The sequence below is a fragment of the Oculina patagonica genome, chromosome 2 (genome assembly GCF_052425735.1).
Source record: "Oculina patagonica isolate OP01 chromosome 2, crgOcupat, whole genome shotgun sequence".
Classification (NCBI taxonomy): domain Eukaryota; kingdom Metazoa; phylum Cnidaria; class Anthozoa; order Scleractinia; family Oculinidae; genus Oculina; species Oculina patagonica.
This window is the reverse complement of record NC_135759.1, coordinates 39,305,486-39,332,838: the sequence shown is the minus strand read 5'-3', so window position 1 is coordinate 39,332,838 and position 27,353 is coordinate 39,305,486. Positions and strand designations below refer to the sequence as shown.

Here is a 27,353-nt window from a genome sequence, read left to right as displayed (position 1 = left end):
TTGAACATGCAACTGAAAGACAACAGCCAAAGATTTATTATTAAAAACTAGCAATGGTATATTGCAATTCCTGCGTTTTGATTGGTTAACAGGCAATGGTATATGAGCTCATATACAATTGACGACAAATTTGGTAGCCGATACGCGTCAACGAAAATAGCTGGGGAGCTCAAATATTGCAATTCTTCCGGCGTTTTAAATAAAACAATTATTCCACTCACGCTTGTTGGATACAACTCGGCGCTACGCGTCTCGTTGGCTATCTACCAACTCATACTACGCCAACGTGTGCTCGTAAAATAATTGTTAAGTATACCACGAGAAGGTGTTGTGTAACTATTTTATACCATGCCATAGAAAATACGCTTACTAAATTTCGTCAAGAATATATGTAGCGCACTATTGGAGATTGGGTTGAATACCGTGGAATATACAACGGCTTTCCTGTATTCTGATTGGCTGTATTCTATGGCATGGTATAAAAAAGCGATATATTGGTTTTGGTGATCAGTTCTAGCGCTTCGTTCGAGTATTCTCAATTCTGGCTTGGGGTACCGGATGGGATAGCCTGCGAGCAACCGTAAATAATAAATAAATAAATACTTCGCGGAAATAGGAGACGGCTGCAAGCCCCCCCCCCCGGATGTACTGTGTATTTTTGGGTGGGGGTGTGCTGCTGGAATTCTGAAACCCTCATCTTATATATACCAGACCATGTTCAGCTGATTTTGCAACCCTATACTAAACTAGAAACTGAAAATCCCTACCCCATCCCAGACTTGTTTTATTTTTGTTTTTAGAACTGTATCACTATTAGTGTTTTTAATGGAAAACCATCCCTCGACAGTGTTACTACCGTGATGATTTTACTCACGTTTAGGAAAGTCTCTTTCGTTTTCGAATTTCTATTCCTATTCTGGACTTAATTCTTCATACCACCGATCAGTCTCCCGGTAAATGATACCCAATTCTAGACCAAAACTCTCTGTTTTCTATACCCTATCCCAGACTAAGCTGCTTGAAAACCATACCCTTTACAGCGGTACATAGGCTACAGATGAAAACGGGGGCTATCAAAAGGACCAAAGCCAGAGAATTCGGTTCCTAAATACATGTTAAGATGACAGGGCAAATTACTACTCTATTGTAAGAAATTTGTATTTATTGAGTCAGAACCCACGTCGCCTATAGTTCATGGTCTGAGCAAACAGAAGTAGTTTCTCGTTTTAGCGGCGACCGGAAGTGCAACGCGAAACGACGTCTGTTCTGTGTATTCAGGTTTCTTTTCCTTTTCATCGCGCTACCCCTCAATGAAGTGAAATAACACTCTGAAGAATTGAAAATGTTTATTTGCTAAAAAAATAAAATCTCATCTGCGAGTTGCCAAAGAAATGAGAGCTAAAGAAAAATTTTACGGTACTCAGCTTAGCTACTTTCTATAACTACACCAGGCAATTCGAAAGCCTTTCGTTATCTGCTCTTATTATTAGTTCAATTATTTAATGTTCCGCAAATTAAAGATCCGAAAATTACCCTTTCCCGGAAAAAACCTCCCTCAACACCCCCAGTTCTCGGACGCAAACTCATTCAAATATCTATTCCCCCGGATTAAGCTCAGATGCATTTTCATATTCAACTTGGATGATAGAGTGATTTCAGTTAACCCGTGAAATAGTTATTACACTTTTAGATACTCTTAGACACAAATTCCATTGTTTTCTTTTGTTTCCTTTCGACTATTACGCACAAACTGGTAGATATTGGCTGCGGTCACATCTACGACGTAACTAAAGTTTAACTATAGTTAGTCTCAAGTTACGTGACGTCATACCTAACTATAGTTAGTGCTTTTGGTCGTCTTTGCGGTCACACCAATGCAGTTAACTATAGTTAGTTCTGATTAGGTTGTGAATAATTTGGTATTTAAATTAGTTCATGACAGCCCTTGTTGTTTATTTGTGTCCAGTTGTTCCTCTATTTTTTCAATTTTTGCACGGCATTTCGGCGTTGAAGAGAATAAAATGAAGTAAGGATGCTAGAAACCGAAGAATTCGAGCTTAATTTTTGCTAACATTGATGATATGTAATTTCTTGGCATGTCGTTTTTCTTGTTTTCCTTCCCTTGACGCTTTGTTTTGCAAATTTATGTTCATCTCGCACGTGCGAAAAGAATTGTCGCATTCTGATTGGCTTTTCGTTTGCAAACTTAAGACTAACCCATGAACCTTGCTTGGGTATAACTATAGTTAGTGTGTATTGTTTTGGATCAGCGAGGCGTAAATTTTCTAACTATAGTTAGGGCGAACAGAGAAGCGGTCACATTATCGAAATAGCTAACTATAGTTAACGCCGTCCTAACTATAGTTAGCAGTCTAGATGTGACCGCAGCCATTGTTTCACGGGTTAAATGAAATCACTCTAGCAACTCGTTAACAACATTGCTGTTAATTTCTCCTCATGCTTCTATCCACCCTCTAGACCTCTAAGCCTGTACATGTACAGGTCGGGTAAAAGGTGAGATCTTTATATTATTTTTTGGTGGCTGTAATACATATCAAGAATATAAGAACATTTTTTGCTGTGTTTGATCTCAATTTCCCATGAGAACGTGGAGACAACTTGTAAGTTTGTTCACACCTCTATGCTTCGGAACACTTGGCACGAATGTTTTTGTTTTGTTTATTTTTTATTTTTGTTTATTGGCTGCTGTCGCTCTCTGCATGACTTACTTTGATTTTATATCAGTTTTTAGTGTAATTTCCATAGGTGAATTTTGGTCGAGAAGCTAGGTTTATGATACTATGTTCACTGCACTAGCTCACCGTGCTAGGCGGTAAATATAGCATAAATTTTCTGGGCTCTGCTACTAAGCTGCTTTATTCAGTTCCCTTGGCTACTAAACTACTACTTTTCTATTGCTATTTTGCAGTTCTTGATATTCACCCCTGAAAAATATACTAAATCATTTAGGCTCAGTGATTATTTTTGAATAATCCCCTCAACCTCGAGCTCGTCTCTAGGATTATTCAACAAGAAACACTTGGCCTTTGGTGAACAATTGTTAAATATTAGCCAGTGGAAAAGCACTCTACTAAGTCTATTAAACATATTCCATCATAATATAGTACAACGTTTCCACCATTTCTCTTCTTCTTCGTATTGGTAAGATCTGTTAAAATCGCCTGAGTCAAGTTCCCGGATACTGGTATTATGCTGAAAGGAAAAGAAAAAGGCAAGAATGAAATTTTTTTCCAAAACGTACTTAATTTGGTAAGGGCATAAAATGCCCTGTCAATAAAATTATAACCTTTCAGTGAAAAGTTTCTAATCTAACTAACACTGGCTGCTAGAACAATAATGAAAAACCATCTACAGTAGATCCCTGTTTTAACGACCAACACGTTATAGGCCTCACTTTTTTTCCACATAAATTTTCTGAAAACGGGGTGCGGCCTATACACGATATAACTTCAATCTTCAAATGTTTAATTCGAAACCCATCTAAAATTTTCACGAAAGTCTTAGCACAACACACGTGTTCAGACTTGGGCCGATGTGCATATGTGTGGCTTTGATATTCTAGTTAATCGCAGTTGAAATGAATGTTTGCAAGCGTCGTTTAATCATTAAAACCTAAGGCTAGAGTGGGAATTGATGAAATCACAACTATGTACGCCAACGGTTATTGAAAAAACAACATAAAATTTAAAGATGAATTATACAGAAAATTCACCTGAGTTCAGAATCCCATCTCAAACAATCACGCGTTCTTCCGAAGAAATAAGCGGTTATTGATCATCATGCCAAAAGCTACTCGTTTTCAAACAACAAAATTAAACCTTCAAAGTGAAACTTGTTGCTGAGGTAGAGACCGTTCAGAACAACCGCAAAATCGCCAGAGAATACGGGATGATTCCTGATGATTCAGTGAATCCACAGGAGTGAATCTTTAGGTGAAAATAGGTGTATTGTAAACAGTGTAAAAGTTCTGTTGAATAAATAATAGGGGCATAGCTAGCTTTCTGAAGCGTTGTAGGCCTGACCGCTTCTAGGTGTTGGGTGGGGGGAGGGGGGGATGTTGGTTCGGGGGTTATTTGTGTAAATGCTCCCGTCTGAATTGCTCTCTATTAGACATTTTTAAAAAATACGAGCGGGCTAAAAAAATGCAGAAATGGGTCTACAGGTTTATAGGCTAGCTATGCCTCTAAATAATGCAAATCAAAGTAATCTTCTAAACATAATTCTTACCATATCTGATTCAAAACCTATTATGCTTTCTGCCATTGCTTTGAATATCTATTTAGTTAAAAAAAAAATGAAATTATGTGAATTATCAACTCCAAAAAAAGCTCTGCTTGTACTGAGTTTAAGTTCCTTGTGATTTAAGTTATTATAGTTTGACACAGAAAATTTAATCTATGGCACAACACAAGCATGATTACCAAAATTTAAATAGAGGAAACAAGGACATGTTCGCTTGTTTACCAGTCAGGACTCAACCATCTATATCTCTGGCTTGCAAACATGTAGGCACAAAAAATGCTGTACTTATTTGGTAAAGTTAAGGGGGAGCAGGGATGGCGCAGTGGTGAGAGCGCTCGCCTCCTACCAATGTGACCCGTGTTTGATTCCCGGACCTGGCGTCATGTGGGTTGAGTTTGTTGTTGGTTCTCGTCCTTGCTCCAAGGGTTTTTCTCTGGGTTCTCCGGTTTTCCTCCCTCCACAAAAATCAACACTTCTAAATTCCAATTCGTTGTCATTTGAAAAACTGTTACATGCAACTCTCGTAAAAAATAGAATTTTTTTTTATATTGTAAGAAAGTGCAGTGCAGTACAAGTTACTATTTTTATGATGAATAATATACCTGATCTATATTCTCCTTTTTCTTTGCACTTGCATCCATGTATCTTCCATTATGTTGTCTTGCTAGCTGAAATTCAATGAAAACAACAATTACGTACTAGCAACAACACTATTTTCCTTTTTGAAATCTGCCCGATACAGTCAACTCTCGTTATAGCAGACACGCTTGGGGCATGGTTAAGTGTCCACTATAGCGAGAGTCTGTAATAGCGGGAGTCATTACCAGTCAAACCTCTTTCGCCGGGGATCTGGATTTTGTCTGTAATAGAGAGTGTCTACAATTGTGGGGTGTCCACAAGGCAAGAGTTGACTGTAATGTGGACAAGTAAAATGTGTTTTCTTACAAAATATGCATTAATTTTGCTTTTAATCACTTTTCTCTGGCATTAGCTTTCTGTGTTATGACAACCCCTTAGGTTTACTTCACTTGCAAATACCTTTGAATTTGCATTTTTTTTTAATTCAATGATTTTCATTACTTGCCCATGGTTTGTTCTTCAAACTAATTATGCAGGTCCGTTTATTATTTGTTACTTTTTTTAATTAGCTCTCAGTTTGAGGGGAGGGAGGACTCCCGTATGAAAGAAAGGTCACAGATGCTAGTTGTCTGAGTGTAAATTAAGGTGTTTATAACAAAACACTATCCAATATTTTTAGCCATCAAGGTCTTGTTCAGGGTTGCACCAGATATGTCCAGGATTGAACGCTAATGAGATGCACATTCCTCACATTAATAAATGTTCACCAAAACACACCAAAATTTGTCAAATATGACGTAATATGGAAATGTCAAATAACACAGTCAAACATGGAGTACTCATTAAACAATACTTGCGTTCAATCCTGGACATAAGTGAAAGTAGTGAGTCCAAAATTTTTATAAGGCCTGACTTTGTCCCCATAAGAGGGTCTAAGGAGCAGGCAAGGTGTTTTTCTGCAGTTATGAGAGGAAAGGTATCCAGATTTGCTAAAAAACCCTCAGTCTGTATACAGTTATTTATTTTAATTTTTTCTGAAAAGTGGCCATCCATAGGACTCCTGGACTCCCACCTGGCTAAAAGCCTGAAGATCAGGCATTGCAGGGGTCAAAAAAAAAAATAATTGCCGAAGTTGCACCTAGCTTGGTCTCTTCCCTATGGGAGTTCCCCCTGAGGCTCTCAGATCTCGGGGAGATATCTTGGGAGTAAACATGGATTTCACCAGTAGCTTGTTACCATTTCTGCTTAGGGGTGGTGAATGGTCTTCAAAAAATGGGCGTCTCGCAAAACTTTAGCCAAATTTCAGGGGTCTCCTCATCTCAAAATTTTCTTTGATGCCTTCTTGAAGTCTTGATTTCTTTTGCAAGGCTAACAAGGTCCCAGGCTTTCAAAAAAGATATCAGTCGCACCATCTTGCCCCTCTGCTTCCCTGATCAAAGGTTTGTATGGAGTTCAATAAATAATTTCACACTTTTTGGATAACTCCAATCGTCAAATTGAAGTTATAAGTTCCCACATGATTAAATATCTCACTTGTTCTCCAGACTCGACAAAAACTTTTCTTCCCTCCTGCACATCATTTTTATTACCAACAAACACAAACTTGAGATTCTCGTTTCCTGCATACTAAAAATAAAACAATAAAACAATTAAGAAATTTTACACAAAAAAATGTAATTTAAGATGTGCTTTTAGTTGCCTTGACATTTGTTTTTTTTATTTGGAGCATCCTGTAATAACTGAACAATAACAAAGGTCTCTATGAGACTACGACTATTTTGCTATGGTCTATCTGTTGGCTGTCAATTGTGGTATGGAGTAGTGTTTTGCTAAAGGGTGAAAGACGCTTTTCATGTTGTTTAGGAGTGGAAGTCTTGGAAATAACTTAGCTTACCTGAATACTTTACACTTCCACATCACATTCTAAATTAAAACTGAAACCTAGAAGTCAACAACGCGCTGTTTACAAAACTCAACCGCAAATTAAGGAGCCAAAGAAAACCCAATCGAAAACACATTGAATATACTGTAGTACTCGTGTCGCGTATACGCTTATTCCGGCCTACTAAAGCAAACAAACAGTTCAGCGGTTCAATACATTCTTCATATATACCCACACCCCCGGCCCACACCGAAAAGAAATCCCTAGAATTGAGAACGCGAATAAATGATTATTTACTCGTGTTTAGCGAGACTAACGCAATCGATTGTCGCGAATGTGAAAGACTTGTAAAAGTACAAATTTGCGTTCTTAATCGTTTTAGGTTAAATATTAGCGCTCCTTTAGTGTGTTAGACGCTTGTACCAGTCCAAACTTGCGTTCTTACGTTCTTGGTTACATATTAGCGTCGCTTTAGTCTGTGAAAGACTTATACATTGCCTTCAAGTGTTGGCTGACGCTTTGTTCACCCACACCGAAAAGAACTCCCTTGAATTGAGAACGCGAATGATTATTTACTCGTGTTTAGCGTGACTAACGCAATCGATTGTCGCGAAAACAAATCCTTTAGGTTAAATATTAGCGCGACTTATACGTTGCCTTCAAGTGTTGACTGACGCATTGTTCACCCACACCGAAAAGAAATCCCTTGAATTGAGAACGCGAATAAATGATTATTCACTCGTGTTAAGCGTGACTAACGCAATCGATTGTCGCGAAAATATCTGATTTGAGATACTCACGCATAAAAATAATTGTTATATAACGTTTATACATGTGACAAGTCACGTTTTTAACAGAAGATAGCAAGTGTTGACGCAATACTAATGAGATACCCTTTCATCACCCACAGCGGCTAATGGAGTTCAAGTCTAATTTCCGGTCCAAAAATATCGCACGTAGACAAAAACAATTGTTATCATGGCGGGTGTTGAGCGCAGGTTGAGCGGAATGAAGTAGAAAGCGAGTTCTTCTAGGTTTTAGAAAATCTCTCAAGAGTTTTGTTCACAAAACATTTAAAGACGAACAAAGGGAGTGTATTCGACGAATAGTTTGTGAAAGAAAAGATCTATGATTTGGCGGTGCTTCCGATGGGATTCGGTAAGAGCGTGATTTATCACCAGTGGTGTCGAAGAGTATTACATCACACCACCAAAGACGCCAGACGATCGTGCCAGTGACGAAAACTACGACCTTTAAATGACTGACCTGAGCCTTACACAAAATCAGCCTTTGCAGAAATCAAATTTTAAAAACCATCCGATCAGCTCGTAATGTGAGTCTTATGCGTATTTTTCTCGTCTTTTGCCCGATAAAATGTGCGAAACATTCATTTTTCCGTGCTACGGCGGAATTTTAAAATAAATAAATATTATCGCTGAAAAGGGTTTCTTGAAAGTTGGGACAAGCATGTTGCCTCATCCTCGGTGTAAGAAGAACGCGAATAAATGATTATTTACTCGTGTTTAGCGTGACTAACGCAATCGATTGTCGCGAAAACAAATCCTTTAGGTTAAATATTAGCGCGACTTATACGTTGCCTTCAAGTGTTGACTGACGCATTGTTCACCCACACCGAAAAGAAATCCCTTGAATTGAGAACGCGAATAAATGATTATTCACTCGTGTTAAGCGTGACTAACGCAATCGATTGTCGCGAAAACAAATCCTTAGTTGTGTCATATCGGATTTGAGATACTCACGCATAAAAATAATTGTTATATAACGTTTATACATGTGACAAGTCACGTTTTTAACAGAAGATAGCAAGTGTTGACGCAATACTAATGAGATACCCTTTCATCACCCACAGCGGCTAATGGAGTTCAAGTCTAATTTCCGGTCCAAAAATATCGCACGTAGACAAAAACAATTGTTATCATGGCGGGTGTTGAGCGCAGGTTGAGCGGAATGAAGTAGAAAGCGAGTTCTTCTAGGTTTTAGAAAATCTCTCAAGAGTTTTGTTCACAAAACATTTAAAGACGAACAAAGGGAGTGTATTCGACGAATAGTTTGTGAAAGAAAAGATAATTTCCGTTCTTAATCATTTTAGGTTAAATATTAGCGCCCGGCTTCAGTGAGTGAGACGCTTGTACTAGTACAACGCTTTAGACTGTGAAACACTGAACCACTCACATTCTCGATTAGTTGTGTCATATCTCATTTGAGAAACTCACGCATAAAAATAACTGTTATATAACGTTTATACATGTGACAAGTCACGTTTTTAACACGAGATCGCAATACTAATGAGAGACCCTTTCATCACCTACAGCGGAATATGTGACAAGTCACGTCTTTAACACGAGATCGGAAGTGTTGACGCAATAATAATAAGAGACCCTTTCATCGCCCACTAAGCGGAAAGAACTCCCTTGAGAAATTAAAACAGTCCCTTGAGAAATTAAAAAAGTCCCTTGAGAGTAGACAAGAATGTTCCAAATTTTGCCCACATCACTCCTAATCTCCTACTTTCGCTTGTAAACAAGCAAATTAGTCGAAAAAAGTGATGTTTCATTCTTGGCTTCATTTACCTAGATTCCTTTATTTTTCTTAGAACAGCCGATGTTGTCTGAGCCTTGTAGAGGTATATAAGTAATCATTTGCTCTCTATTTTTAAACCTCCTGCCCTTCACTATTGTAAGAAGAAATCAAATATGGATCAATCCTTACCTGTTTGATTGTTTTGACCCAATGTTGTACATTGTAGTAGGTATCGTCAGAAGTCACATCAAACACCACAATAACTCCCTGAAAATACAACAAACAAGAGACCCTAAAGCCAAACACTGATAACTGACATAATTGTTATTAAGTTTATGGCATGGTTACCCACAGGTGTGTTTTTTTTTTTTAAAGGTATCACACCAAATATGTGGAGCGCAGTGGCTTATTTGGTTAGTGCGCTGGACTCCAGAGCAGACATTCTGGGGTTCAAGCCCTGGCCGGGGTCACTGTGTTGTGTTCTTGGGTAAGACACTTTACTCGCAATATGCCTCTCTCCAGCTAGGTGCATAAATGAATACCAACGACTGGGGGGTACCCTGCAATGGTCTAGCATCTCATCCAGGGGGGGGGGGAGGGGGTGGAACAAATATTCCTAGCCGATTAACTCCGGCAGTATGCGGCACTTGGCTTGAGGATGCCCTTTAATCACACCAAATACTTTACCTGGACATCCTCCCGCATGTGAGCAGCTGTCATTGTCCTGCATTGGTCATCACCAGGTGTGTCCCTGATAACAAAGATGTACACAAAATAATGGGCTGATTTTACCAGTTTCTTATGTATGCTGAATTATAAATAGTCAAATGAAGGTGAAATAGTAGAGGTTATAAAAATAATAAAAATGCTGCCAAGCCAGGGGGAGGGGGGTTATTTTCTACTGGTTTTAATAGACATGTATGGGGATGTGTTTGTTGGATGTGATAGCATTTTCACATCTGGATTGACTACATGAACCCACAAATTATTCAAATAGAAGTACTAGTAACAGAGGGGGTGAATAAGGGTACACAAACCACCAATCTGTGTACTTTTTTGGGCAGAATCCGTAAATCCGCCACTACTTTAATTCAAATCTAAATCCGCATGACTTGAAAACTTTGTGTGGTGTAGTTTCACTGCGACTGATGGAGGATGTTGTTTTTTATGCCAATTATCTGGATTGACTACATGAACCCACAAATTATTCAAATAGAAGTACTAGTAACAGAGGGGGTGAATAAGGGTACACAAACCACCAATCTGTGTACTTTTTTGGGCAGAATCCGTAAATTCGCCACTACTTTAATTCAAATCTAAATCCGCATGACTTGAAAACTTTGTGTGGTGTAGTTTCACTGCGACTGATGGAGGATGTTGTTTTTTATGCCAATTTTTTAAGAAGTTTCATTACATTGCTAGTTTTTGGAACAATTTTGCCAACATATTGACGAAGACCAACCAAAGTAATCCAAGTTTCCTGACATGAAGAGTACAGTTCTTTATCAGCACCAAAATTCTCAGCTAATCCGCGATCTGCTGTATTTTCAAAGGCCATGAATCTGCTCAATGTATTGCAGAAAATCTGCACTCTGTGCACGTTTTATTGCCAAATCTGTTGATCCACGAATCTATTCATCCCCCTCAGTTACAGAAGAATCTGACAGTTTAGCTAAGATAAGGTTTGAGATGCTGTATGCATGCATGCTTGTAAATGTTTTTAGATGAAAAATGCGACAGAGTGTTTGCACACTGTAGTTTAAAGTTTTCTGCATGAAAGACTTAGTCACAAGAGTTCACAAGATAGATTTATAAACACAAAGTGACTAAACTGAAATTGCAAAATGGGGACTAAGACGGCCCCCAAATAATAGACTATTTCAAGTACCGGAAATAATAAATGAATATTATCATAACAATAGATATCCCACAATCCTATGCGCTGTATATATTGTCGTGATTCCTTACATTGTGCACTTTTCTCCTATGACATCACTTGTCTGGTTAGCAAACCCGCCCGCCCACCCCCTGGCATGACGCAGTGTCAGACAACATACACTCGTGGACAGCACCCATTTTCACCCTCCATACCTCATTGTTTTGTATATTCATGTGTATTGTAGGTACTTGGAATATATTACTATACATAATAGGGTAGGAGCTATGAGAGATGTTTGAACCACAAAATGCCCCCTCCCCCTTCCCCATTTGCAACACTGCTGCAAGTTACGATTTTATAAGTTTTGTGTGGGACTTTTGCTTCCAAACACTGTTGATAATTTTGACAATCTTGAAATTTTGTGCCAATGACGTCACGGTGAAGTCTAGCATGCTGTAAGAAAGCTATCAATTGTTCATTTCCTAGAAAATGCGACATTTTACATAACAATAGTACCATGACTAGCTTGTGACCACCTGTGGTAGACACCTATAATCATTTTAAATTTACTTTTGCTGAGCTCGATTTGAATCATTTAATAAGCTTTACAAGCGGTAGACGCTCAGCTCATACAAAATTCTCGACTTCCGGGAAAAACAGGATCGGAGAAACCCGAGCAGATAAAAATTAACGGCTGAACTCATGGACACGTATTTACATGCTTTAGATTTCCCTTCCTTACCATATTTGAAGTTCTACAGATGCTCTTCCCACTTGTACCTTAGCATTTTTAATGTCTCTGTCTAGAAAAAAAAAAGAACATTTACAGTCTGTTGCCCAGTTTCCGGCCGGTACCAGTTTCCGGCCAAAAAATGCATTCGTCGGTTATTTTCGTAGTTATCTTTTATTTTCGTCCACCGAAGCTTTCCAACAGAAAAAGGAACATTTCCGCTACAAATTGATGGTTCTGGCAGGCTTTTTGGTCAAGAAACGGACGAGTAAGGTCGAGCTTTGTTTACGCGAGTAAACGTTAGGCGACTAATTTTTGCGCTTTTCACTGCACATCAAAGCTACTGTACATAAACAAAGAGCTCGTTTCGTAGGAAACTTTTCGAGAAGCTTCGTAATTTTTTGCCAGAATTTAGATTTAAGATGAAAGTGACTAGGGGTTCTGTCATCACAAGCCAGAATTCAGCTGTTTCTGAATTTCAGAAGTCAGAGTTTTAACAAAGATTTGGACTCGCTGTGCCAGTTTCCGGCCACCGAGTTGCACATTGTTCAAAATCATTTTTATTAAGTGAAATAACTAAATTTTAGTATCTCCTGCTCAAGAAATTTATGAAATGAAAATCTAGCAAAGAGTACAATAGTAGACTACGAGCAGTCCCTATTTTTTCGCAGAGTCCGTCGAGCTTAAAGCGAGATTTTTTTTCGAAGAGTTAGGGCAGTCCCTATTTTTTCGCAGAGTCCGCCGAGCTTGAAGCGAATTTTTTTTCGAAGAGTTCGTCGAGCTTATAGCGAAAAAAAATTACGCGTCGGGGGAGGAGGCGGGGCAAGGCGAGAAGCGAAAAAAAATAGGGTCCCTATTTTTTTTCGCTTCTCGCCTTGCCCCGCCTCCTCCCCCCGCGCGTAATTTTTTCGCTATAAGCTCGACGAACTCTTCGAAAAAAAAATCTCGCTTCAAGCTCGACGGACTCTGCGAAAAAATAGGGACTGCTCGCAGTCTAGTACAATAGCGGCTAAAGCAAGCATAGCGTGATAAACTACAATGCCAATGCATCCTAATAAGCGAAAGAAAAGGTAACGGGTCATTGACGAGGAAATATTCCATAAAACGGCAGGCGAGAAAGCAAATTCGAATAAACTGATATTGAAACTTACTTTTCGTTTGCCAAGGGACTTACAAGTCGGTTTAAGTCGAGCGGTTGTGGGGAAAAATGTGTTTTAGTTCGACCGGAGTTCGACGGCCGGAAACTGGACCACCTGGTCGGAAACTGGGCAACTTACTAGTTCTGCGAAAAATTGCATAATTTCTTTAATACTTGTCGTGCACAGCCAATTTTTGTACATTTTAAAGGTAAGTAGATGAACTGTCATTGAACAAAAAATGAGTAACTTTCCGTGTATAAATGAGAAGTTATAGCGATTACAAACTAAAGTGGCCGGAAACTGGGCAAGAGACTGTACTGATTGCATTGCATGTTACCGCCGTATGATAACTGCGCGTAATGCCAATAAAAGCATCTAGAAAGCTTGTCGTACCTCGAGTTTGCACATAGCATGGATTAAAACGTTCTCCTCTATATGACGATAAGATGGTGGACTTTCCAACGCCACTGTCTCCGACAAGTACAACTTTATGCGGCATTCCCGTAGAAACTCTTCTTCGGATCCGGAGTTTTTCCGCGATCCTTCCTTCGCACATTGAAAGAGAAGTCCTGGGACCAGAGAAGATTCAAGGAGAATTGTGGGAAGCATAGGACATTTCAAATCGTCATACTTGAAGTGATTTGTCAGGTGTCGAGCAAAGGAGTCACTTCACGCTTCGCAGCGGTAAGTAAGCGATTCTTTAATTTTATGTTTGCCTTTACATTTCACCAAGACGATTTTGATTATTTTAAGAAGTATGAAATCTGGATAACAAAGCCTAGAATGCTTGTTTGCTTTACGTTCCATGGTCATTTAGATTTAGATTTCCCCTGGGTTATTTTGGTCTATTTTCTTGGAAATCTCCAGTACATAATTTACATGACTGCTTTCATATGCATACTATAAGCTTACTAGCCTATTACCGTATAATAAACTGCCGTTTTTAATCACAAAAGCATTTTTTTAACAAACTGGTATTGCTGGCTTGCAACTGACATCACTGCGGCCATGCTGGGGGACAAGAACAAAGCGTTTGCCTCCCCTGGGAAAAGTTTTTTTATCATGCAAATTTTGCGAAATTGTTTTGTCTCCCAACATGGCCGCTTTGTCATGTGGTTGCAAGCCAGCAATGGCTGACACCTTGATAAATGCAGCGGTTGGCTGTCGTTGTCGGTGGAAATCTACATAGACTGGATCTGATCTTTGCATAACAAGACCTTGAAATTGTAAAGTTTTAAAGTTATATTTGCGATTTGCAAAACTAGTTTAGTTTTAGATTTTGTCAGTTGATCTCCATGACCATCAACTGGTGTCAGTTGATTACTTTGGCAATCAACTGATGAGGTCCTAGACGAAACTAGTTTAAATTTGTAAATCACATATGCAAATCCCAGGGGATACTCTGGATTTCAAGTGACGGGGATGATCAAATGGGGGCAAAAATCAAGAACCAAAAACATCCCTAACCAAGGACTTCCAACAAAACCCAAGATAATCCCTGAACCAAAAATTAACAAGTAAGGCCTTCCAAGGCTGGGTAAACGCGACAAGCGGCATGACCCTGAAATGGAATACTGGCAACATAGGAACATTTTAACAGCAACAAGCGATATCATTACAGAACTGAAATGCGACAGGGACATAAAGCGGCGGCAACACAATAGAAGGAAAAACCACAGCGACATTAACAGCTGTTGGCTAGGCAACATGGGTTCTCAGAAACATGCGACATTGCGCACGACAGGGTTATCCCCCTTGGAAGGCCTCATTGACCCCCAAAAATCCCGTGCTGAATTTCTGACCTTTAAGTTCCAGTAAGGGGGAAATATAACACATAGAAAAACATTAGAAATTGAATGCTTGTGTTTGTTCATCTGAATTTATCTTTCCCTTATATGGTAGTCATTTTAACAATGGTAGAGAACACTTTTGTATCAACAACAAGCTTTGTTTTAAACCCCGGGACACTTTGCGCACTATTGTTATACCCGGCACGTTTTATGAGGTCCGAATAGGCGTAGAGATTTTCGTAGAGCTCTACGCTTCTACTTAGTACAGTTCTCACAGATAAGACAGTAACTCTTGAAAATGCGTATAGCCGTAGATTAGTACAGGCGTTTTCATTCTAAACTTTTCGTTATCAATGCTTTACGTTTTCTTCCTGAACGCTTCACTTCAAAGCTCTACGTTTTCATTCCAAACTCTACGCTTCTACGGCTCTACGTTTTCATTCTAAACTCTACACTTCTACGACGCAACGTTTTTATTCTAAACTGTACACTTCTACGGCTCTATTTTTCCATTCTAAACTCTACGCTTCTACAGCCCAACGTTTTCATTCCAAACTCTACGGTTCTACAGCTCAACGTTTTCATTTTAAACTGCACACTTCTACGGCTTTACGTTTTCATTCTCACTTTACGCTTCTACGGCTCTACGTTTTCATTCTAAACTGTGCGCTTCTACGGCTCTACGTTTTCATTCTTAACTCGTCCTTGTGTAATACAAATGAAAATTAATTTTGCCCGTTCTCAAACCTTGTGTTTATTGTCAAATAACTTCGTTTTATCGTCAATATAAAATGAAGTGCTGTAAAAGCGTACAGTTTAGAATAAAAACGACTTGAACCGCAGAAGCATATCGTTTACAATAAAAAAGTAGACTCGTAACAGCATATACTTAAGATTAAAAACGTAGAGCCTTAGAAGCGTACAATTAAAAAGTAAAACGTAGGACCGTAAAAGCGTACAGTTTAGAATGAGAACATAGAGCTGTATAACGTTGTATAATAATAAGCGTACCGTTTAGAAAACGTATAGCCGTAGAAGCGTATAGTTTAAAATGAACACGCAGGTTTGTTGAAGTGTCCTTTACGCTGTGTACTTTATACTCTACGCTTCTACAGCTCTATGCTTTCAAGAGTCGTAGAAGCGTAGAGTTTAGAATGAACACTGACGTACAGAAGTACGCTTGGAGAAGTGTACTATACGCTAATAATGTACTTAACTCTACCCTTCTACGGCTCTACGTTTTCAGTTCATTCTAAACTCTACGGTTCTACGGCTCTCCGTTTTCATTCTAAACTCTACGCTTCTACGGCTCTACATTTTCATTCTAAACTCTACGCTTGTACGGCTCTACATTCTCATTTTAAAATCTACGCTTCAACGGCTCTACGTTTCATTTTTAACTCCTATTTTAAACTCATGATTTCCAGAGCTACCCACTTATGGATTAGGAATCATGGAATGTGTAGAAGCCTACAGCTCTACAGAAATTTCTACGCCTATTTGGACCTCATAAAACGGGCGCCACTTGACTATTGTATAACCAGTTAAATCCCCCAGAGTTTAATACCACATGCAATGTTTGTAAGTGAGTTTATTTGCAAAACTACGCAGCCAAGGCACTACCATGAATCTAAGATTGTTTTTAATACGCCCTAAAAGTCCCTACTTAAATCAAGCCACCCAAAAAATACTTGTCAAATTTTTCTACCCCAAAAAATCTTGGAATCGAAAATTTCAAACCCCAAAAAATCCTTGGATTACACCATTCACTTGACCTTCCAAATTAGTGTTATAAAAGTAATACCGTAGGTTTTTCCTGACTGAGATGATACTTGGCTTTGACAAGCAAAATCTCCCAGAAAGGCTGGTTAATTATTCATAAAAATTAAATTTGTACAAGTGCACAGTACATACATTAGCAAAAAAATACTGCAGTACAAGTCAATAATGGTATTTTGATCATTGATATGCTATAACTCTGTTTGAATTTCAAGTGCATTTAAAATAACATATATCATCAATCTTTTGTAATCCTACAGAAATCTTGCTGATGTTAGAGAAGTTCAAACTGCCATATGCATACTGCCATCGATACTGTACTATTCCCTGTGTCCCCTTAACCAAGATGAAATGTGATTCTTAGTTTTATCATACAATCTTATTTTTAGGTAAAAATCACTGGAGTCATGCACAGTCTCTGGGCAACACGTGATTCAATAAAAAATGGGTGATACTTAATGCAAAGTAAATTATGTCATCACAGCCCAAAGATTATGACATAAGTTATAAAGTTCTGCTGATTGGAGAATCAGCTGTTGGCAAAACATCCTTGATAAGATGCTATTCTAAGCCTGACCAATCTTTCACTTCAACTCTTCTGCCAACATATGGTGAGTATATTTTTCTGACTTTTAAATAATAACTACTTTTATCGGATTTTAGACCTGCATATATTGTACAATCATGTTTATCAAGCCTTGTTTCCTGAAAAAGAAAAGTCCAGTCCATTTGTCTGGATGTAATGGACAAGTACACTGTAAATATTTTATGCCGGGAAAGTTATAATTTTTTATTTACATTTGCTCAATGGGGAAAGACCCAGGCAAGTCATTTATCTGCCAACTACAGTGGAACCCCGTTAATACGGCCACCAACGGGCCATGGAAATTTGGCCGTATTAACGGGGTGGCCGTATTAACGGGGTAGGGTCAAATTTCATGACTGGTCTACTCCTGGAATCTACTTCAATTGCACTTCTAAACAACTGTTCTTTAATAAACATTCTGACTGCAGATGTACAGTTATTAAAATGCTAATGAAGATTCAATCAGCACATAAACAATATGATGGAAAAATTAACATAACTGGATCGAAAAATTGGGTATTTGGTTCGAGTGGCCGTACTATTGGGGTAAATTTATGAAGGATTATACAGGTTGGGATTTCAGAATGTGGCTGTTAGCCGTATTAACGGGGTGGCCGCATTAAAGGGGTGTTATTATAAGGAAATGTATGAGCGTTTAGCCGGGACAAAATTAAGTGACCTTAATAACAGGGTGGCCGTAAGGCGGGGTTCCACTGTAAATCGTAAAAAGTAAACTAAGACAAAAATGCAACTGCCCTGGCCAAGCAAACGTTTTAAAGACATGATGTTCTGTACCCAAATAAAAGAGTTCACACCTTTAATGAGGCGTGTTTTGTTTTCATGTCAGGAATCGATTTTGCGAATGTCATAACCATTGTGGATGGGGTTCGTGTCCGCCTTCAGATATGGTTTGTAAAACTTGCATATCATTTAGACCTGTGAGAACTAGATCTCAAAAAACACATTACTGTTATTTTTTTGCATGACATTTGATATTTAACACTTACTATAATTTATAATTTTGTTTCCTTTCAAGGGATACAGCAGGTCAAGAGCGATTTAGAACCCTGACTTCAATGCACTTTAGAGGCACAAAAGTGAGTTGAAATTGCGTGCAACAGATTATAACTGTACACTATTCATGCAGGGCTCGAGACTAACTTTTTTGCTAACTAGCCAAGTGGCTAGTGACAGCTTTGATTTCACTAGCCAAAACTTATTTTCTACTAGCCACAATTTTTAAGCATAGTTCTTCTTTTAAGGGGGGAGGGGGGGGGGAAAGGGGGAAAACAATGTGCGATAATGTTTAAACCTTGAGCCGTAAAATGTTCCTTAAATCTTTATGTTTTTTTCTTACAAAATTGGGCTTTTTTCTTCACTATAAAAATTGTACATGTACATGCGTTTTTGTCAACTAGATTGTTTAAAGCTTCACATTCTATAATGTCAACAGTTTACTTGTTAGTTATATTCTCTGAGAGACGATTTTAATAAATGCGGTTTCTTGCCACTAATGCCTGATTTTTTCACTAGCCATTTTGGCTAGTGGAAGGCCAAAACCTACTAGCCAAAACTGCATTTTTACTAGCCTTTGGCTAGTTGGCTACCGTTAGTCTCGAGCCCTGTCACGCCACATTATGTATATATTATGTGGACGGATTTTCTGCATTCTCTCTGTTGTTACCCCCCCCCCCCCCCACTCATACTTGGTTTGACTCTGCATGCAATGACAACCAATTAGGATGGATTTCTGCAGTCCTTCCTGAGTCATTTTAAAAATTGACATTCTAAATTCTTTGAATTGTTACTTTTACTAGGGGATATTGCTGGTTTATGACATAACAAATGCTCGCTCATTTGATCAGCTTCAATACTGGGTGAAGGCAATGAATGAGGTATAGAACAATTTATTTTGTAACATTTTGTTCACCCTGCACTTCTGACAGTCAAGTTAGTGTACACAAAGGAGAGAAGATTTTTTATTGTATTTTTTTATTATTTTACCACACCAAATTATTATAATCATTAAAAACTTAATTTTACCCAGTAATAACATTACATGTGAAACATAAAAAGAAACCATTAAGCGTTATATTGCATTAAGCTTCCTTGTTTCTTAGCTTGGTGACTGTAAAATAAGCTACAAAACTGGTTATAAATATTTACTATTAATATGGTAATGATATTGCAACATAGCTTCTCAAAGCATCTCACTAGATGGTAGGAATGCACTCTCGACTAGTTCTCAGTTGAACTCAAAACTCTGTCAAATAATTGTTATAAAAGGGGTCTTATCTATAGTACAGTGGAGTGGAATCGTGGCATGTGCAAGTGTCAAGGTTGCTGAGGCATGTTAACATTTAGTTATAATAATCAATTATTATAAATTTAAATTTATTCTTTCGTAGTATCAATTAATGTATGAAGAGGTAGTCTTAGTGGGCAACAAATGTGATTTTGAGGAAAAAAGCTGGGAAGTAGACACACATACTGGAGAGGAGGTAAAATTAATAATGTAAATGGAAAAGTAAATAATTACATTATTTGTAATACATTTTTAAATTTTTAGCTTTTAGTTGGTAATTAAAGTTAATTAGTCCCACAGTAGGTTTGTTGTATTGAGAAGTTACTGAATTAATCAGGATGACACAATTTTCTCTGACCTGTGTTCTGTGCTTAAAGAAAAACAAACAAACGCATTTGAATTCCAACATGCCCTTTAGACAAGACAGGAGGCACAGTCGCCTAATGGTTAACTTGCTGGACTCTGGATTTAGCAGTCCAGGTTCAAGCCCAGACCGGGGTCATTGTGTTGTGTTCTCAGGGAAGATACATGACTCTAAAGGTCGGGACACCCTAGGCGACAAGTCGCAGTGACAGGTCCCTGCGACAAGTCGCTCCGTGTGTACTGCTTCAAAATAAGTTGCTGCGACAAGGCGTTTGTTCGCTGCACAAACAGTGAATTTGGAAGAGTGGAAAATATGCAAACTTGTTTTCCAATTCAATAACAAAAATACATGACGGTCCCCTTTTTGTTAATTCAGTTATATTTTGCCGCAGCGATTTGTCGCAGAAGTGTACACACGCTGCGACAATGCTGCTATCACTCATTTTGTCGCTGCGATGTGTCGCACAAATTCAAACCAGTTTGGATTCGTGTGACACGTCACGGCAACAAAATTCTGTCGCAGCGACATAGTTTGTCGCATGTCACACGAGGCGACATGTCGCAGCAACATGTCGCAGCGACGTGTCGCCTAGTGTGTCCCGACCTTAAGGCTTATAGTGCCTCTCTCCACCCAGGTGTGTAAATGTGTACTGGCAAATTTAATGTTGGGTGTAACCCTGCATTGGAATAGCATCCTATCCAGGGAGGAGTAAGACTACTCGGACAAGCAACTCTCAAACTTTGTTTGCCCAGGACGTACAGTTATATGCTTTGTTAGTTCAATTTTTTATGATTATTTAAGTCAGCAGTCAATTTATTTGGGCCCTTTCCCATAGGGCATGTGAGCATGAAAGGTTACTTGCCTGACTGGACGTTTTTTGAGCCTTGGTATAGGGTGTTGTAAAAATAATTTGTTTTGCATACTGAATCGAGTACATCATTATTTTATCATGCACAATGTAGTTTGCAAGACAGCTTGGTTTGAAGTTTTATCAAACAAGTGCAAAAACAAAGGAGAATGTCCAAGAGGTAAATAAATATGATTTTATAGCTACAGGAAACTACACGAAAGTGGACGGCATGGGGGGGGGGTGCTGTAGAATCTTCAGCACCCCTCCCTCAGTGATAAAAAATAAAAAAAGAAGGCATGGTCAGATCAGAATAGGGTCTTAAAAAAAAAGTGCAATCAATCATGTCCTTTACTGTTTTTACCATAATTATTTTAATATTGATAAAGGGTTTAATTAACAATAATATTAGACTACAAGCCCGAGTTTTCTATGAGCAAATAAAAAAGAGAAAAAAGAAAAGGGGGGCGGGAAAAAAAAAAGAAAAAAAAGCAAGACAAAAAAAAAAAAAAAGTAAGCAGATATTAATTACAAAGTCAATGAGACACAGCCGAGTTGACTATCGCTCATAGAAGAACGAGGGCGAGAGATAGAAAAGAAGTAGTCTAATTGTTTTAGTAGAAACTCTAAAGGATTGCAGTCCAACAACCTACAATATTGTGCACTTTGAAGACAAAAATCAAGAAAATTTACCGCTTAAAGAGCTACTTGCGCGCGCCCGACTGTTTTCTATCGGATCGAATAGAAAACAGTGGGAGAACCAATCAGATTCGCGCGATTTCCAGTAGAACACAGCTGAGGTTATACTAACATTCAATAGCCAGCAATCAGGTGTTTGTTGCCACAAAGAAAGAATGCCTACTGTGATCGCAATTTAGCTTTTCATAAATGGACTGTGGTCCATTGGAAAAAAGTGTCTGCTTATAGGAGAGGCAGCCACTTGCAGAAGATTAAAGAAGTAGTGTTGTGTGTGGCTGCCTACACAAGACTTTCTCTTTGTGCACTGACTTTTACAAAGGTTCATAAATTTATCACTACATCTTAGGCCTGCAGACAGAAATTAATTATAATAAGTGAAAAATTATTATTATTTTTTTAGTTGGCAGTAAGTTACCAGCTTCCATCCATGAATTCCATAATTTGAATGTTTGAGCAAAAGAAAGTAAAGCATGTACGTGTTGGTCATCTCATTGTCTTTTTTAACATGCACTTTATAGGTATTCCAAGAAATTGCAAAAAACATGAAGTATGCAAACAACCCTGATCTGGTAAGGTTATTGTAAAAAGTTTTAGGAATTTATTTTAAGAATAAAACTCCATTTCTTTGTCTTAATTATACTCTGATGGAGATCAGCCAAGACATTTCACTCCAGATATTGTGTAGAGAGTGTCAGTTATTGAGGGGGCAAAATTATGTGGCTGTTATTTTATTGGGGTGTATCCAGAGCCAGCTAGGAAAGGAGTTTTTAATATGATATTTCTGGAAGATAAGTTAAAATGCAAAAGAGCAAGGTTCCAACGATTTTTTTAAGTGGCTCAAAATTCTCAAAAGTGAATTTCTCCTTACATGACAGTGAATAATTATGAATAGTAATAAATACAATATATAGAAAAAAAAGTGAAGAAATGATCCTCGTAGTGAATTGCAATTAAAGAAATTGCAAAGAAAGAAACCAGAAAAATTCTGGCTTCAACCAGATTTGAGCCTGTGACATCCACGATGCTCTACCAACTGAGCTTAGCTCAGTTGGTAGAGCAACGCACCGGTATCGCGGATGTCACAGATTCAAATTCCATTGAAGCCAGAATTTTTTCTGATTTCTTTCTTCAATAATTGCAATTCACTGGGAGGATCATTTCTTCACTTTACATCTCATCCGCAGTTCACATTATGAATTATTTCATATACTTTATGTCACTGATATAAGAATAATAAATCTAGCTCTGTTGTAATAGCCATATAAAATCTTTGCAATGTTAACTAATTTACTATTTGTGTTGATGGTTAATTTTTAGGTTGTAAAAGATGATCAAGTCGGAGAGGATTTTGATGTAATTGATGGTGGGATAAGATTACCATCATTTGATTACCCACAAGGAAAGAGGCCTGCACAGAAGAATTCTGCTAGCTGTTGTTATGCCAAATAATTTATCAGACTATAGTTAATAAAATTATGTACAACATGTTAAACTTGTAAATACAGACATTAATGGGCCAGAGCTGAGTGTACATATTATGGAAGTATCTGTATTGTGTATTAATAATTATCTGTTTTCTCTGGGACCAAGTGAACTACCTAAAATATAGAGTTGTTCATAAAGAGAGATTAGACTGTATACTATTGTTTAATAATTATATTACATTTATATTCACCAGTACATTTGTTTAAAGGGTACCCTGGGGGTTAATAAATCTATCATAAAAAAATATTTAAAATATTAAATAACAGTTATCTAGCAGATTGAACCACTGTGTTAACACTACAAAGTCTATTATAGTTTAGGTTAAAAGGCACATATATATGTTTTGGTTCATTTTAAAAGACTCTATAATTATATTGTTATAATAGACAAGATAGATACCGGTAGATAGACAACTTTATTTAAAGAGGGTAGCATGTAACAGAAAAATTCTGATGAACTTAAGCTTGTGGCCCTCTATTCTAAAAAAAATTACAATGCTTAAGTTAAAACTAAACTATTACCGGTAATCTAAATTCATCTAATTACAAAACTAAAAATCTTTAAAATTGTGCTAAAGTTATTATGCCCTTATTAATCCTCCACAACAGGGCTAGAAATATCATTTCTCTTTCAACTAGCAGGACTATAAACAGTGAAGGACTTTGCACCATTTCATACAGGAAATAGACATCATAGAGGGTAGCAAAGGGTTTATGTGTGACACTTGAAAAGGGCGAAAATTAGACTAAGAATATAGGGCAAAAATTAGACTGTGAAGCGTGAAAATAGCTTGAAAAGACACGTGATTCGGGAATTCTGCTGTTTTAAGTTTACGTGACACATGAATTTAGTTAAAATTTGTGTGTGAAACGGGATCATGACTCACCCTTTGCTACCCTCATCATACATGTCTCTATGGATTTACTGTAATCATGCATGGTGTTGGATGGTTTTATATTTTATGAAGTTATCAGTAACTTTTAGTTGCGTAACATTATATTATATAACATTAATATCAGTCCTATATACATTTTAATTATTGTTGCATTAAGTTAACCCAAAAAATATTAGGCCGGGTCTGTTGCTAAATATTATTGTCAAGATTACTATATCTACCCATATTTCATCTCAATCAAAAACGTGCAAATTTCACAATAGAAAATTATATTAAAGAATATATGTGTGAATTTTCAAATTATACACAAGGATTATTTGCTACAAATTTTTTGAATTATTAAATAATGTACTTGTTTTGATTTAAATTTAGGTTTGGTTTAAAATTTTTCAAATCAGTTTGGTTTTTATTTTACATTGTCTCATATTCATTATCAAAATCTGAAACAAAGAGAAATAAAAATTATCAAACATGATTTGAATATTTTTAAAGCAAAGATAAACATAAACCACAACATCCTCTGGCACATTTAGTTATCAATATTGCTACTAGATTCATTCATGTTGATTTTATTATAAAGAATCCATCACATTATTAGTACAACAGTTGCATACAGATTCTATAGATATTGAATTATAATTTGTTTATACCAATCAAGGAACAATGATCAAGTCAGACAAAAATAAATAAAAATTAATGTTCATCAATTCCCTGTGTGTGAAGCAAAATATGGCATTGTATAAGCCCAAACAGGCCCTTATGCGCCATGTGGCGTAAAGAGGGTTAAGTTAAAATACTGACAGTAAGTATAAACCCAAACAGTAAAGGTTGAATGATGAAGCTGTCAAACAACACGAGATGTGTACTCTGGTGAAGGATTGTCATTTACATATTTTTGCAAATATGTACATGTTAGTTTAACCTTGCAGTCTTGGACCACAGCATAATCCAGAGCAGCCTAAAGAGAAATTGAAAACAATGACTGAAAATCAGTTCTCTTTCAACAGAAGTCGCATGATGAAATGGTTGCTACATTGCAACATGGAGGCGGCGTGGCCGAGTAGTTAGAGCGCCGGACTTGAAATCCGGAGGTTGCAGGTTCAAGTCCCATTCTGACCACTAGCTGGATTTGTCCTCGGTCACCCGAGTTCAACTCCTCGGCTACGCTTATAAATAGCCAACTGGTCTGCCTCCTGCCATACTAGGATTTTTAACCATGTTATGTTTATTAACAATATTGGCCCTGAAAAGGCCCAATTCATGGAGTGGTCAATTAAGTATATTATTATTAACAACCTTCAAAGTCATCAGAAATTTGTGATGCACATTCCATACGAAAAGATGATATCTTGTAAAAACTGCACAATGCAAATCTCACCTTAGCTAGGTGACCAGCAATGCCCTGTCCTCTGTATTCTGTTGGTACCCCGGTGTGGTACATGTTCATGGTATTGTGACCTTCATTTTCATACTGCAATACAGCCTTACCTAATTTTGTTACAAGAAAAAAAATTCATATTCCAATGCACTTTAAAGATAACATCTAGCTTAAATCCAATTCCTCAACAACTGTAAAATATAAAAGAAAACAAGGAGAAGACAAGGCAAAGCAGCTCGGAAGTCTTTTACAGTAAGTTGGTGGCATTCCACCCCGGCAGGTGTGGAACAAATTCATATCCAGGCATCACCTCATGCAAGTTGGCATGAACCTGGCGTAAGCACGTGCATGCTCAACAAAGATTTGGACACGATTTGACAGAGCCCTTTCTCGTCAAGAATATTAGTAGGAAATCGAAACTGAGGGTGGAGGTGTATTGCCGCGAAAAAGTTTTGTATGGGGAGGCTTGTGTGCCATTGAACTTGGTTTCCCTTTTATAGGTATTGATGTCCCTTTCGTATGCCTTTAACTGAAAAGATGTACCCCTTGCATATGCCTGAAAGACGTGTGTATAAAATTAGGACATAATGTTTTCTTCTCCTTTTCATGTAGCGCTAAATACATTGAAATAATACAGCCCTAAATGGCACTCTCATTTCAAAAAGATTTAATTAAGGGACCTATGCACAAAACCTTAATGACAATTTCCATCCCCTTCGTATTCCTAAACTTGTGAAATCCCTACCCTTTTATACTGCCTGAAGCCTGAAAAAGGAACCCCTTTCGGACGGAGCCTGCTCAAGAGGTGATTAAAGTAATACGCCAGCCCCCCCTCCCGCCCGGGAAAGAACGCGCTAACCTGCTTGGCAGGGTACAGCAAGCTCATAAGCTCTGTGCGCAAGAAAAAAAGATTGACATAGGTACATCGATGGCCTTCCAGGTCTGATGGACCATAATTTCCACTGTCTGCAACCCCCCTTAGGCTTTTTATAATTGTGCTCCTAAAGGTGGACATATTATGCTACTAGCAGTTCCACAACGATCCTCCGCCAAATTATGCATTTCTCATGCCCTCACGCGCCCAATTACGTTTCTGATATCCGAAGCGATCTCACAAAATGACGTAATTCTATACATAGAGACTTGCGAACAAGTCACCAAATTACGATGTTCTTTAAGTAAACTGTTGTTGTAAATTATTCGTGTTTATGGCATTCCACCTCGGCAGGTTTGGAACTAAATTACTACTCCAGGCATCTAAACCTTATGCAAGATGCCGCTAACGCCTTAGCAATAAGCATGTGCATGCTCAACAACACGATTTCAAGACAGAACTACCTAAATTTCATCAAGAATATTACTGGAGAAAGAAACCATATTTACGGGGGGGGGGGGGTGTATCCCACAAAAGTGCTAAAAATTGCTAATTATGCCGTGGGAGTGCTCGGCTCCGAATTATGCTTTATACCTCCAATTACCCAAATATATACTCAATTTACAGAAAGTGTACCCCCCTTACCAGGTATACTACAAGGCCCTTCAACTAGAAAAATTTAAAGAGGTACACCCTTCTTCCTTTACCTTTGAAATTTGAGGCATGCTGGGTAACCCCTTAGTACACAATCAGAAGAAAGACCCCCCCCCCCTTTCTCTAAAGATAATTTTTTATGTAAGTCGCTTCACTGGAAATTGTAAAATATATAAACACGCTCCACTAACTTCCCATCTGATTCGAAATACTTTCAATTAAAGAGTTGCCCATATTAACGAGAATGAATCACTTCACCCTGGAGCAGACCCCTTCTTTTTCCACTGATATCCTTCCCGAGTCTCAACCGTAGGGAGTAAGGCTCTGCTCGCAGGGTGGGATCACTTCAATCTGTAAATGTTCTTAGAAAGTCTATCCTTTTGCAATGACTGCGATCCTAGCTAGTCTGTCGTTCTTGGCGGTTCATACGAGTCTAATATACCTACCTTTCTCTAAGGCAATGTAAAATTCACGTCCCTTCACATTATGTTTCACTTCGTACGAGCTCATCGCAATGTAAGATGCAAATCGACGAAGAAGTTGCCTCATATTTCACAGCTTACTCATTCGCCATTTTGTTCTGTACGGGGAGGAAACTGGAACCAAGAGAAAACCTTCCCGGGATCCCTTGCAAGTGAGGATGTTTTGAAATGTTTGAAATAACTTCCGGTGGCCACTTCCGGT

The 27,353-nt window shown here is 38.0% G+C and overlaps 3 protein-coding genes across 3 annotated transcripts; 1 reads left to right on the top strand and 2 right to left on the bottom strand.

Moving 5' to 3' along the window:
- Positions 1-1,329: 1,329 nt before the first annotated feature.
- Positions 1,330-13,556, bottom strand: LOC144644679 (ras-related protein Rab-13-like). Its single transcript, XM_078504214.1, has 8 exons — positions 13,407-13,556; positions 11,887-11,947; positions 9,953-10,016; positions 9,455-9,532; positions 6,376-6,468; positions 4,866-4,931; positions 4,249-4,296; positions 1,330-3,213 (listed from the first exon to the last, which is right to left on the bottom strand). Exons 1-8 carry the CDS (start codon positions 13,510-13,512, stop codon positions 3,115-3,117), a joined length of 615 nt encoding a protein of 204 aa, XP_078360340.1. The 5' UTR covers positions 13,513-13,556; the 3' UTR covers positions 1,330-3,114.
- A 29-nt stretch (positions 13,557-13,585) lies between these two features.
- LOC144644677 (ras-related protein Rab-13-like) lies at positions 13,586-24,470 on the top strand. The gene is made up of 9 exons (XM_078504212.1): positions 13,586-13,697; positions 16,972-17,193; positions 18,016-18,076; positions 18,205-18,265; positions 18,986-19,063; positions 19,577-19,669; positions 20,800-20,865; positions 21,902-21,952; positions 22,701-24,470. The coding sequence occupies exons 2-9, from the start codon at positions 17,055-17,057 to the stop codon at positions 22,830-22,832; spliced, it is 681 nt and encodes a 226-aa protein (XP_078360338.1). The 5' UTR covers positions 13,586-13,697; positions 16,972-17,054; the 3' UTR covers positions 22,833-24,470.
- LOC144644686 (protein NATD1-like) lies at positions 24,317-27,275 on the bottom strand. The gene is made up of 3 exons (XM_078504221.1): positions 27,116-27,275; positions 25,142-25,251; positions 24,317-24,721 (listed from the first exon to the last, which is right to left on the bottom strand). Exons 1-3 carry the CDS (start codon positions 27,216-27,218, stop codon positions 24,608-24,610), a joined length of 327 nt encoding a protein of 108 aa, XP_078360347.1. The 5' UTR covers positions 27,219-27,275; the 3' UTR covers positions 24,317-24,607.
- Between the last annotated feature and the right edge of the window lie 78 nt (positions 27,276-27,353).